Raw genomic sequence first — 13,311 nt, 5'->3', positions numbered from 1 at the left:
ACCCTCGCCAGCATCTATAGTCTCTTGATTTGTTCATTTTGGCCACTCTGACTGGCGTGAGGTAGTCCCACAAATGTACAGCCAGTTAATTTTTGACAAAGCAAGAAAGAGTATACAATGGAAAAAAGACTGCCTCTTTAGCAGGTGGTGCTGGGAGAACTGGACAGCAACATGCAGAAGAATGAAACGAGACCACTTTCTTACACCATACACAAAAATTAACTCAAAATGGCTCAAGGACCTAAATGTGAGACAGGAAACCATCAAAACCCTCGAGGAGAAAGTAGGACAAAACCTCCTAGACCTCCACCGCAACAATTTCCTACTCGACACATCCCCAAAGGCAAGAGAAATGAAAGCAAAACTGAACTCTTGGGACTTCATCAAGATAAAAAGCTTCTGCAAGGCAAAGGAAACAATCAAGAAAACTAATAGGCAACTGACAGAATGGGAAAAGATAGTTGTAAATGATATATCAGATAAAGGGCTAATATCTAAAATATACAAGGAACTCACCAAACTTCATACCCACAAAACAAATAACCCGGTGAAGAAATGGGCAGAATACAGTTTGCATTTTTAAAAGATTATCCTGGTGGGGGTCACCTGGGTGGCTTTGTCACTTGAATGTCCAACTTCAGCTCGAGTCATGATCTTGCAGTTTGTGAGTTTGAGCCCTGCGTCAGGCTCTGTACTGACAGCTCAGAGCCTGGGGCCTGCTTCAGATTCTGTGTCTTCCTCTCTCTCTCTCTCTCTCTCTCTCTACCTCTTCGCTGCTCATACTATCTGTCTCCCTTTCTCTCTCAAAAATAAAACATTTAAAAAACATTTTTTAGGGGCACCTGGGTGGCTCAGTTGGTTAAGCCTCCGACTTCGGCTCAGGTCAGATCTCATATTCGTGGGTTCGAGCCCCGCGTCAGGCTCTGTGCTGACAGCTAGCTCAGAGCCTGGAGCCTGCTTCCAGTTCTGTGTCTTCTTCTCTCTCTGCCCCTCCCCCTCTCATGCTTTGTCTCTCTCAGTATCAAAAATAAATAAAACATTAAAAAAAATTAAAAAATAAAAACAATTAAAAAAATTTTTCTTAAAAAAGGATTATCCTGGCTGTTATATGGAGAATGTTGTATGGGGATTAGGAATGGAAACAAATTAGGATGCTATTGTGTTGGGTTTTTGAAGACTAACCAATAGATTTGCTCATGGATTAGATTGGATAGGATATGTGGAATCAGAATAGGGGAGGAGTCAAAGATGGCTTGAGTTATCAGATTGAGCAGATAGTTGACTAGTTGTACCATTTATTGAGATGGAGAATAATGAAAATATATCCGTGTTAAATTAGATAGCCTATTTGACATCTTAGTGCAAATGTCAAATAGGTAATTGGCTAAACAGGCTTGGAGCTCAGTAAAAAGATCAGAGCCAGAGTAAATTTTATGATTACAATGAAGAACCCTGCTTTAGTCAGATATTTTTAGTGTTTGGTTTTTAAAACCATAGGACAGGTGAGAACAGGTGAGCACAGGAGGAGCCACCACTGCAGTGGTAGACAGTGAGAGTGGTGACTTCGAAGCCAAGAGAAAAACATTTCAATAAGGAGTGATCATCCCTGTTGGGTGGTTCTAAGAAGTCAAGTAAGATGATTAAAAAGTGACCAATTATATTTGACAACATGGAAGTCACTGGTGACATTAACAAATACTGTATTTCTTCATTTCTAAAATATTTTTGGGGTGCCTGGGTGAGTCGGTGAAGCCTCCAACTCTTGATTTCATCTCAGGTCATGATCTCACCGTTCATGAAATGAAGCCCCATGTCTCTGTGCTGACAGCTTGGGAGTTTTACTCTCTATGCCCCTCCTGTGCATGTGCGTGCTCTCTCTCAAAATAAACTTAAAAAATTTTTTAAAATATTTTAACATCTCTTAATTATGGATAAGTTCACAAAAGATGAAAAGTCACTATTTAAATGGCAGTGTGTTTTTTTCTCTCAGTGTTACAATAAATAGTTCATTTTATGATTTATGGTATCTTGGATTTGATGAAATGTGACTTTGGTAAAGTGGTTGGGATAGAAATCTGATTGGAATGGATTGAGAAGAGATTAATACATGATTATTCTCATTTTTATTTTCTGTGAAGATGTTTTAACTTCTTAACTGTCATTTTATGAGCCATTTAAAGCGTGGTACCAAATTCAAGCCAGAAGTGAATTCCCGAAGTTAAGATGTAACAAACTTCTGCAGTAGTTTTTTTTTTTTAAACATCAAAGAACTGAGCAAGTATTTGTTATTCTAAGAAACTGGAAGCAAAAGAAAAAAAGTATTATTAAGTTTCTGTAGCAGTTTGAAAGGTGATGTTCTATATCTTTATAGTTAGTTCTCCATTTTTAGCACAGGGTGAAGAGCCAAGGAATAGCGGAATAACGTACTCTGAGTTTTCATAGAATAATTGCCAAATATAGTTTTGCTCAACTTATGAAACATGTTTTTCTTCTTTAGTGCCACCTTGTTTCTGCATCTAAATCAACTAGAGCTTTCTTACCCAGAATCTTTGAATCAGCAGGAACTTTTCTGGTATTTCCACCTACAACTCCTGGGTTCAGACAAAATTTTATTACAAGACATTCCATATGATGCTCTGGCCACCTTTGATTTACTTTTTGTCAACATTCTTTTTTCTTCTTGCTAGACGTTTAGCCTTACCTAGTGTTCGTCTGTCCAAACTCCATTCTCTACCATCTGCCATGTTTCTTCTTGCTATCTTCTACAGTCATCTGTTTTTGGTGTGTCCCCCCCACCCCCCATTTTTTGTTCCTTTCCTGTATTTCTTGCTTTTTATATTTCCTGACTCTAGCCATTCTGAGCATTAATTTGCTTACCTAGTTTTATATTAGCAAATTTCTTGCCCATTACAAATGTACAGGTATAAGTAAAGTTGAAATAGATAATTCCTGTACTTAGTAGGAAAGGGTACACAAAGAAAGGATACACAGAATTTGTATTTGGTTATGGTAGTGGTTTTTATCTCAGAAAAAAGGTAGGACATTTCAAATCATGAGATGGGTTCTCAGGATCTCTTATTTTATATTGTGAATTCTGCACATTAAAAAGTGTGATAGGGAGCACCTGGGCAGCTCAGTCGGTTAAGCATCCGACTTCAGCTCAGGTCATGATCTTGCAGTTTGTGGTTCAAGCCCCTGTTGGGGCTCTGTGCTGACAGCTAGCTCAGAGCCTGGAGCCTGTCTTTGGATTCTGTGTCTTCCTCTCTCTCTGACTCTCCCCTCCTCATGCTGTATGTCTCTTTCTCTCAAAAATAAATAAAAAACATTAAAAAAATTTTTTTAAGTGTGATAGAATCAAGGTATTTCTAATTCTGCAACTTTAGTCAAATCGCTTGATATTTCTGTTGCTTTCATATCTTCATCTGAAAAAATAGAGCTTTATCACTATATATACTATATTGCTGCTAGTTTATCACTAGGATAAGTGAGACAAATGTATCAAATAAACCAGGGAGTGCAGTTTGCTGTAAATGTAGATTATCCTCTTGGCTTATGCTAGCTATCATGTTTGATATCCCTTGCTCCCTTCCCCTTCCCCTCTTCACCCTCAGCGTTATTATCTATCTTGTTCATTTGGCTGTGAGCTCTTTAAGAACATAGATTTTCTTATTCATCTCTGTTACCCTGTTGCTTACCAGGGTGCCTGATCCAGTAACCAAATATTTGAATGAATATATTTAAGTAAATATTGAATGAAAGGAATAGAATGCAGAAAACTGTGTGGGGCCAAGAATGAAACCCTTGGAAAACAAGGTGGGGGGAGAAATGCCTTTGAATAAAGGAGACTGAAAAGGAATAATTGGTAAGATCAAAAAAAAAAAAAAAAAGGCAAAGCTCAGTGATTAGCTATAGGGTTAGCTGTTTTAAATGCAGCAAAGAGGTCCAATAAGATGATGACTGAAAAGTGTCCATTGTATTTGCTTAGTAGGTAACTGGTTGTCATGGACGGCAGTGTCAGTAGAGTGGTGGTGGGTGGTGGGATCGGAAGAGGGGTTTGTGTAGAAGGCAGGTCACAGTGGATGAAGGCGTGAATAGGAATTGAGAAAGCAAATAGGACACGTGTGGATTCCTTTGAAGGAGTTTGGTTAAGAAGAAGAAGAGACATTAAAAGGTTACTGGAGGAGGAATCCAAGGTCAAGGAGAAGAGTGTTTTGGTTTTTGATTATTATTATTATATTCTGTGAGCAACATTTGTTATTTGTAAGCCACAGCAAAGAAGCATGAGAAGTTGATGGTAGATATAAGAGTGAGAGGATGATAGGCAGGAGGCAGACAAGAATGAAATAAGTGGGCGCAGGCAGAGGAGTTCTGACAAGGAGAAGGTACCTCTAATAGTAAGACTAGAGGAGAAAGGAGGCAGAATTGGGTGGTCAGCACAATGTCAGAAGTCCCCTGCAGATCTGTATCAGATCTATTGTGTATGCAAAGATATAAACTGATCTAGGGCTTAAAGTAAATCTCAAGAACTCCTAAGATCGAACAAATATGTTGGCTTGCATTTAAGTGGTATTTGTAACCACTCAATCTTTAATGGTTTTTGTGTATTTCTAAGAGAAGTAGTAGGTAGATAATTTCTTGGAGTTGCTTGCTGAATGAGACTGAATACCCTATGCAGGTAACATCTTTTTAAATAATGTTTCTGTTCCTTTTAGATACACATCTTAGATTGCTCTAATATTTAGTGAATTTAAAAGATATGACTTATAATAAATGTTACTAGTTATCCTATCCTGTTTTCTTAGTCTTTGCTCAGGCCTCAGTAGTATATGATATTAGGTATACATGTTGAAGTATACAGAGTATACAGACTTTACTGTTAGAGCACTGCTGACTTACCAGTTCTGACTTGTCACTGAATCTTGCTTATGTTTTCCTTTTAGTTATTACAAGAACTGTGTACAGTGTTTAATGTAGATTTACCATGCCGTGTGAAGTCTTCCCAATTGGGAATTATCAGCAATAAACAGACGCATACCAGCGCCATAGTGAAGCCACAGTCTAGCTCCTGTTCCTATATCTGCCAGCACTGCCTCGTCCACCTTGGAGACATTGGTGAGCCTTTGGTGTGAAGGAATTGCTAATACATTCATTCTTTTCTTTGGAGTGGTCATAGAAAGAAGCTCATTTCCCTTAAACTGAGCATGTACATACAATTTAGTTTGTCCTAAGAGGAAATTAATTTTATCTTAAAGAATTTACATTTTCATAGTATTTTGGGATTGGCAAAGGATCTTGAAGGTAGTAAATTTCATATTAAGATTTAAATTGTATTTAGACTTCATTTGTAGGCAAATGAATAGCAAAAATGTAATCAAAGCTAGTTTTCAAAGTGGTGCCATAATGTCTTTGAAAAGTCCGTACTCTTGGAATTGCAGGGCTTAGAAGTTATTCCTTCTGAGGCTAGATTGTCTTCTTTCCTTCCTATCATCAGTGTATACCTCATTGTTTCCTTTTTACAGTTAAATTTGTACTTCTCTGTAATATATTTTATCTGAGATTGTTATGTGACTTATTCTTGTTCCTCCTTTTAAGGTGACCTAAAAGGGTTGTAAAACAAATTAACTATAGGATTATGTTTCAGCTGTCCTCAAATAACAAGGAATGGAGAACATTACTTGCTTTAAGTTTGAAGATTTTAGACATCTTGATGTCATATAAATCATGGACTCCATGAGAGGTCATGTCAGAATAAGCACCAAATTCTGCACGGAGACCCAGTGAATAGTGTATTTAGGTTGTTTTTGCTTTCAATGTATTCTGTGCATACACATATTTAATATCACAGTAGGTGAGACATTTTTCAAAATCACTTTATAAGAGATTGAAGAAATACATAATTTTCAGATCATATTGTATAGTGTTTTTTGTTTTGTTTTGTTTTTAAGTGCCATATAACTCACCCCTTCTTGGTGGGCCGGCCCCAGGTCACCAGCATAGTCCGTAGTGGGAGCTGGTGATGCATGACCCTGGAGGACCTGAAAATGGGGGCTAGGTAAGCTTCAACATTGGTTCCGTGCTGAATGTCCCAGATAGGGAAAGCCAGGCGGATACTTCACACATGATCCTATAGTTAATTTGTTTTAAAGTATTTTCTGTCTTTAATTATCTTAAGTTAATTTTAATGTGTTTATTATCTTTAGAATTGAAAACTGTAGTTGTCTTGGAAATATTGCCCTACTAATTTTTTTTATTCGTTTGTTTGTTTGTTTGTTTGTTTGTATGTTTTTAAACTACATTTTCTTTTTCCTCCTCTCAGCTCGATACAGAAACCAGACCAGCCAGGCAGAGTCCTACTATAGGCATGCAGCTCAGCTCGTCCCCTCTAATGGTGAGTGAGTCTCTCACAGCAACCTGTGGTTGATTGTGATACTTGATTCTCCATAACAGCATGGAAGATAAGGCTCAGCTTTAAGGTTTTGAAAGTGAAAGAGTTTGGAGTTTTGTTATTAAGTTTTAGAGATTTGGTATTGATTGACTTGGAGTTTGGGTCATATTTTTTCTTTCCATTGTATGTCCTATACAACCAGAAGTGAATTTTTAAAAATAAAACTTGTTTTCAGTAAACCAGTATAAATAGAATCCCCCCTAATGTGATCCAAAATTGTTTCAGCAGCTCTGGCTTCCTTAATTATCTCTTAATGCCACCATTTCCTAACTAGAAAAAATTTCTTATTATCTAAGAGATACCACTTATGTTTTTTGATGACCTCAAAATGGACATTATCAATGATTCTTGTTTGGTGAAATAAATCATTCTTGTTAAACCAAATTGAAATTCTGTTAGATTCTAAAAGGGGTCCCTTTCAAGCAGGGATGGCAGTTTGGCCACACAGTTGGTTTCATTTTGTCTCTGGCTCCTGTCCCACAGCGGTGGCAGGAATGGTAGTTGTGATGGTCTCTTAGGCCCATGTGATGTCTTACTGAAACTTACGGTGCTCTCTGCCCTAATTATGTGCTCTTTAACCTGTACATAGTATGTACCATTGTGGGGATGTGCTGTTTTGAATCCTGCCCATTTGTAATGAGGTGGTCATGAGATTTACTTATAAAATATTCCCCATTATTAATCTAAAGGTTTAAAAACTGATCACCTGTATTCTGATAGCAAGACTGTGCATCTTGGGTTACTTTGAAATCTTCACTTTCTCCTATAGGTCAGCCTTACAATCAGTTGGCTATCTTAGCTTCTTCCAAAGGAGACCATCTGACCACAATTTTCTACTACTGCAGAAGCATCGCTGTGAAGTTCCCTTTCCCAGCTGCCTCCACTAATCTACAAAAAGCACTTTCTAAAGCACTGGAAAGGTAGGGCTGACTTTTCAAAGAGGACTTTGTGTGACATGGTAGCCTTCACCCGTCAGCCTGGGAGCATACAAGAACTAATAGTTACGTATGCTCCTCTTCCATTTGCCTAATTTCTCACCATGTAGATATATTTTAATAGCTTTGCTTATAGGCATTGCTGAATTTCAAGCAGTCAGCATCTGATTTGTTCCCAGTCGAGGAGTACAGGCTGCTGAATACTCACGACTCCTCTGAGTGTGTTGCAGATGAAAAGTCAGATGCAGAGTCCTCTCCTTGTATATCAGGGGCCCAAATAATGGGTTTTTGCAGACAGAAGCCTCTTTTAAGAAGCATTAGCCATTATGCTGCTTAAAATTCATGGAAATTTTTCTTTCATTTCAGCCGGGATGAGGTGAAAACCAAATGGAGTGTTTCTGACTTCATCAAGGCCTTTATTAAATTCCACGGTCATGTGTACCTGAGTAAGAGCTTGGAAAAGTTGAGCCCACTTCGAGAGAAATTGGAAGAACAGTTTAAGGTTAGATTTCAAAAATAGAGAATTTTTTGTCTAAAATCAGGGAAGCATAAGATTTGGGGGAATTTGACTCCTAGTTTTTATGTCATTACTTAGCTGTGAAGTATTGGTTAAGAGTAAATTTGAAGCATATGGAATTTTTGCATACAGTAGAATTGTTTAAATTGAAACATACCATCTATAAAGAAACATAGCAGCAGTGTTTTCATAAGTACCTGCCATTTAGCAAAGTACCAAAGTAGGGGAAAGGGGGGACACCAACTCTTCCTTCCTTCTAGATCAAGCACCTTTCTTGCTCAGTTTTGAAAGTACTATTTTTGATGATTTTTATATTCTTAGAAATATTTAATATTTTTATATTCTTAGTACCTACTTTATAATACTTCCTTTCTGCAACTTGGGCTCATTATTCTCATTGTGCTTTGATCCATCAGGATTTGTGGTAGTTTGAAGGAAAGGAATGAGAATTTTATTCAACAGGAATACATTTTACTAATTTGTGTAAGGAGATAAAATTAATCTTTGTTCTATTATATATATGAAAATGATCTTTTATTAAAATATTAAATTAGCAGTATTAACTCTGTTTTTAATTAATTTAGTCAACAAATACGGACTGTTTTAGTCCGTAGGATCAACAGCAAACAAGACAGTCTTAAAGAACATTGTATATTTCTTGGTGGCTTCTGGGTATCTGAACCCTTGGGAAATTGTCTATAACTGCTTTTCAGTTTTCTAACTATCATAAAAATAACACGTTCCAGAGATTGTAGAACTTAGTTAAGAGACCTAAATTAGCCAAATATAGTCAATGTGAAGCAGTTTTACAGATAATTATTTTGCAGTTGATATTTTATGTACAAGAGAATGTTCTAAATAACTATAATAGAAATAATTTGTTTTAGAATCAGCTTTTAGAGTCTCCTGCTGTTCTGTTTCTCTTAGTGGCCTATTTAAACTTTTAGGCCATGATTTACAGAATTGGGTACAAGAAAGGAACAACTAATTTTTATGCCCTAAGCTATTCTGCCTGTACAGAACAAACAAGTCTGAATAGTGGCATTATAAGTGGTCAGATAAATGAAGGATTATTTTAAAATAACTTCTCTTTGTCTTTTCTGAGGTCACTACTAAAATCATTTATCTTAAAAAGAGGTCTGTAGGGGGTTGCTAAGGATTCTCTGTTTTGAGGGCTTAAAAGTCAGGCTGACGGTCATCTTTCTTGAATGGTTTAGGAACAGTTCTGTAAACTAGCAGGGGATTGGACCAGATGACCTCTTGAGATTGCTCCCCCCTCTGTTTCTATGAGAGATACACTCCCTAAATGGGGTTGGGGGAGAACCTACCTTAATGAGGTCCTCTCTGTATATAAGTTACTCTGGTCTAGAGTCTAGTCAATTTTGCATTTGATTCAACTTCAAACATTAATATTCAATTTTCTATTTCTGCATATAAAGTTTGGGGGAGTGGTTATGTGGGCAATTGCTAAAAGAGCTTTGAAGTACCATTCCAACACTCTAAAGTTAAACATAGTATGAGGCAGATCTATTTTTAACTTTACTCATTACTGAAATACCAGAAGAACATCATTGGAGTGAAATTTTAGTATAGTTGAGTAAATACTCAAAAGTGTTTCTAAAGCATATGTAGATTAGAATCATTTACATGTAAACTTCACTGTGTCTAACTGGTAATCTTTAGCTGCTAAGCAGAAATGTGTACCAATTGATGTTTATTGGAAGATTTAAGACCTGGTATTTAGGAAATGAGATGCAAGCCTTTTTATATATATTTTAAATATATGCTATTTTTTCATGGTATTGAGTTCAGTAAACTCCATGACTGCTGTTGAAGGTGCCTTTGAATAACTGTCAGCTCCAGTCTGTTCCTGGTGTGGTCCTCTGCTTCCTACAATACAATCTAAATTTTATGAAAATATAACCACATAATTACACTTTTACTTCTAAAGATGTGAGTTATATCTTCACTAAGTAATTACTATCTACTGTGACCCATATACTTTTCTAGGCTTTTAGAGGTCGGGGGGGCAGGGGGGAGAGCAAGACAGTGTGTGCCTTCGTGAAATTTTACATCTCGTTTGCTAGTACTTAGGGATGGACTCCTATGCATTTGTGCTTCTGTGCATACACTAGAAAATCCTTTAAAGGGATCTGATTGTCTTCTATAGGACATTGCCACTTAAAATAAAATGCCAGCTACAGTAACAGATCTATTATTATATTTTACTCCTAAGAAAAAATGCTTTTTGAAAAATACAAATTAATATTCTCATTTTATGCCAGTATTATGTATTTGTGTAAATGGTCAGATATAGAGACTGAAGGAGAAGTTTTATGGGAAAATTCAGAAGAAGCGATAGGATTTGGGGACATTTTAAAGAAAGGAAAGAAAAATGCTTGATGCCTTTGAAAAAGGCATGAGCATTCTTGCTGTGTCTGCTGGCATGGCAGGTGGCGCAGGGAGGCTGAGAGAGAGCGTAGTTGAAGTGGAACTGAGTGGTGTTTTCCTGCCGTGATGGTGTAGGGGATCCTGCTGATGGCATCCTAAAACTTACTCCCGATATTTCAGGTTCTTTATGTAAATAGAAAAAAAAATCTCAGAAGTTGCTGGATAAAGGCAGCTCTAAATTTATGAGATGGTAGGATCTCTTGTCACTGCTGATAGAATCATAAGTAAGATTGTTTCCCACTGTAAGGCTAGTGACAGTCAGGGAGGGAGGTTGGCTGTGGCTAAAGTGTAGGGTGAGGCTAAGATATCTCTAGTAGCTATCAGCTTTTGTTAGGAACTTGTGTTTGAAAAATCTTTTCTATGGTAGTAATCTAAAATCGCTGCAGATATTAAGGTAGAAGGCTGATTAAGTTGAGGCCAGTGGCTGAGAGCGTGTATGTGAATTCTTTCATCCAATAACCTGGTTAGCAGTTACTGTAAACACATAGTTACTAAGTGAAAGGAATTTGATGGTGAAGATCATACATGTACTTTTCTAATAGGGAAAACATCAGTGTTATAATTTGTAGAAGTGCTTATATCACATTACTGTTTTAGTATATCATTTGCCCTGTGTTCCAAAGTTCTTGCTCTGTACCTCATTTATAAATAAGATTTTTTAAATGTGTCAAGCCTTTGAAAGAGAATTTTATGACAAATTTTGGAAGTCATACTCTACGTACCGAGAGTTCAAAAACATTTTTTAGTCTTTTAGTTTGAAATTTTTCTTTTTCACTATGTACATCTACTTTCTAGTAATTGGTTCGAACTTAACATTTTACTGTGTATGCATCTCATATAAACCACTTCTAATGGATTAAGATCTATACATTTATTGACTGATGCCCAAACGTTTTTTTGCATCATATTAAAAAATAGTTACTAAGGGGGAAAAAAAAAAGTGGAAAAACAGCTGAAGGAGCTCTGTGATGTCTGGGCTAATTCCTTTTAAAGCAAAGAGTCAGCATGAGAAACATCAGACCACATCAGAGTCGATTAAAATGCTGGGATTAAGAGCTGATTTGAAGGGGCCCATGCACTCAATATTTATAGCAGAGTTATAAGTAATAGCCAAATTATGGAAAGAGCCCAAATGTCCATTGACTGATGAATGGATAAAGAAGTTGTGTGTGTGTGTGTGTGTGTGTGTGTGTGTGTGTGTGTGTTTAATGGAGTATTACTCAGCGATCAAAGAGTGGAGACATTTACTCATCTGTGACTCTGTTACCCATCTGGCTCTACATGCAGTAGTTCTTGTGTTGAAAGTAGCTCCTGTTTTTGATCATCTGTGTGGTATTTCTGTCTTGTTTTACAGAGGCTACTGTTCCAAAAGGCTTTTAACTCTCAGCAGTTAGTTCACGTCACTGTCATCAACCTGTTTCAACTTCATCACCTTCGTGACTTTAGCAATGAAACGGAGCAGCACAGTTACAGCCAAGATGAGCAGCTGTGTTGGACACAGCTGCTGGCCCTCTTTAGTGAGTATTAAGTCATTTAATTTTAATTAAAATCACTTAATTTTCTGTGCTGTCTTGTTTGGAAAGCATAGTCTTAGGCATTTTCATCATCATAACAGAGTATTAGTGACATAAAAATGTGTCCTATATTTCTTAATATTAAATTAGGAGACCTAAACCCTGAGTGCTATCCTTTAATCTCTTGACACCCTCCTCTCATCAAATATATCTGTAACATTTATTTTCAAGTAATCTCTACACCCGACATGGGGCTCGAACTCACAACCCTGAGATCAAGACTCACACTCCACCCACTGAGCCAGCCATACACCCCTGTAAACATTTTTAGCATGGGAAAAAAAGCCTTTTTAGAAGAAAAGCTGTGACATATTTTAGCATTAAGTGGGATACAGCAGAGGTCTCATAATGATAGTTTAATTTGTACTGGCACATTGTTTCAAATATCTTATGCGTTCTGAATACACTTCTTTTCTTTTAGTGTCTTTTCTTGGCATCCTGTGCAAGTGTCCTCTCCAGAACAAGTCTCAAGAGGAGTCCTACAATGCCTATCCCCTTCCTGCGGTCAAGGTCTCCATGGACTGGCTGAGACTCAGACCCAGGGTCTTTCAGGAGGCAGTGGTGGACGAAAGACAGTAGTAAGTGTCTTAGAATTTTATGTAGCTTGTGTGCTTTGTTTGATATGCAGAGAGATGTTAAAACCGCCTCCAAAACACAACATCTGAACAATAGAAGACTTTGTGTTTTCCACCTACTCTCTGCAAATAGAACTGAAGACCTTTTTGTGTGCTTTTCATTTGTTTGAATTTCTTGTGTGAGGCGCAATCTTAAGGATTTTTGACTCCCTCTGTGTTCCCCCCCATTCCTGGCTGCCATCATGGGGAAAAGGCATTTTTCACATTTCAAGATGAAATTGAAGTAAAAACTAGTTTGTTTCTTACCCGTTACAATATACTCCAATTTTTTTGTTTAGAAGTTGAAGAGAAGAGATTTTTACTTTTTCCATTATTTTCTGTACATAAGCTGATACTGCCTTACAGTAACACTGCATTTGAGTTGTATTTGCTTGTTTTGAGCATAGAAAATTGGGAATTATTTTGGCTCTCACCATTTTCTCTGTAATCTCAGAATAATTCTGATGGTTCTTAACGATAGCTTTTGATTTTATGGTAACAAAAACTTCGTTTACCTTGGTGTTTTAACAATGCGTAGACTTTTTTGTATGATAAAGGAAAGGGCGTGTCATTACTTTGAACAGGGGATGTGATTTGACTGTGGTGTACCCCTACCCTGTCACAGATTAAGAACTAAAAATAGGTTCCACAACTGATAATGTATATGACAGCTCTGTCAAAACATCATATGTTGTTTATCTGGTCAGTGTGTTCCCAGTAAGTACCAGTTATCAGTGTTTAAAACTGACAACTGATTTTCACTAATTGTTAAATG

At 37.1% G+C, this 13,311-nt stretch overlaps 1 protein-coding gene across 6 annotated transcripts in view; it reads left to right on the top strand.

Moving 5' to 3' along the window:
- SMG7 (SMG7 nonsense mediated mRNA decay factor) overlaps positions 1-13,311 on the top strand; it is a 90,430-nt gene that overhangs the window by 60,067 nt on the left and 17,052 nt on the right. For all 6 annotated transcript variants that reach the window (XM_029935221.1, XM_029935222.1, XM_029935223.1 and 3 more), the window contains 6 exons: positions 4,941-5,112; positions 6,317-6,388; positions 7,215-7,365; positions 7,747-7,882; positions 11,703-11,865; positions 12,344-12,500. In XM_029935221.1, coding sequence (XP_029791081.1) covers positions 4,941-5,112; positions 6,317-6,388; positions 7,215-7,365; positions 7,747-7,882; positions 11,703-11,865; positions 12,344-12,500 — 851 coding nt within the window. The remainder of the gene's footprint in view (positions 1-4,940; positions 5,113-6,316; positions 6,389-7,214; positions 7,366-7,746; positions 7,883-11,702; positions 11,866-12,343; positions 12,501-13,311) is intronic.

Source organism: Suricata suricatta, chromosome 3 (genome assembly GCF_006229205.1).
Source record: "Suricata suricatta isolate VVHF042 chromosome 3, meerkat_22Aug2017_6uvM2_HiC, whole genome shotgun sequence".
In the NCBI taxonomy this organism is placed as follows: Eukaryota; Metazoa; Chordata; class Mammalia; order Carnivora; family Herpestidae; genus Suricata; species Suricata suricatta.
The sequence above is the reverse complement of the archived record's forward strand: the minus strand, read 5'-3'. Positions and strand labels throughout refer to the sequence as shown.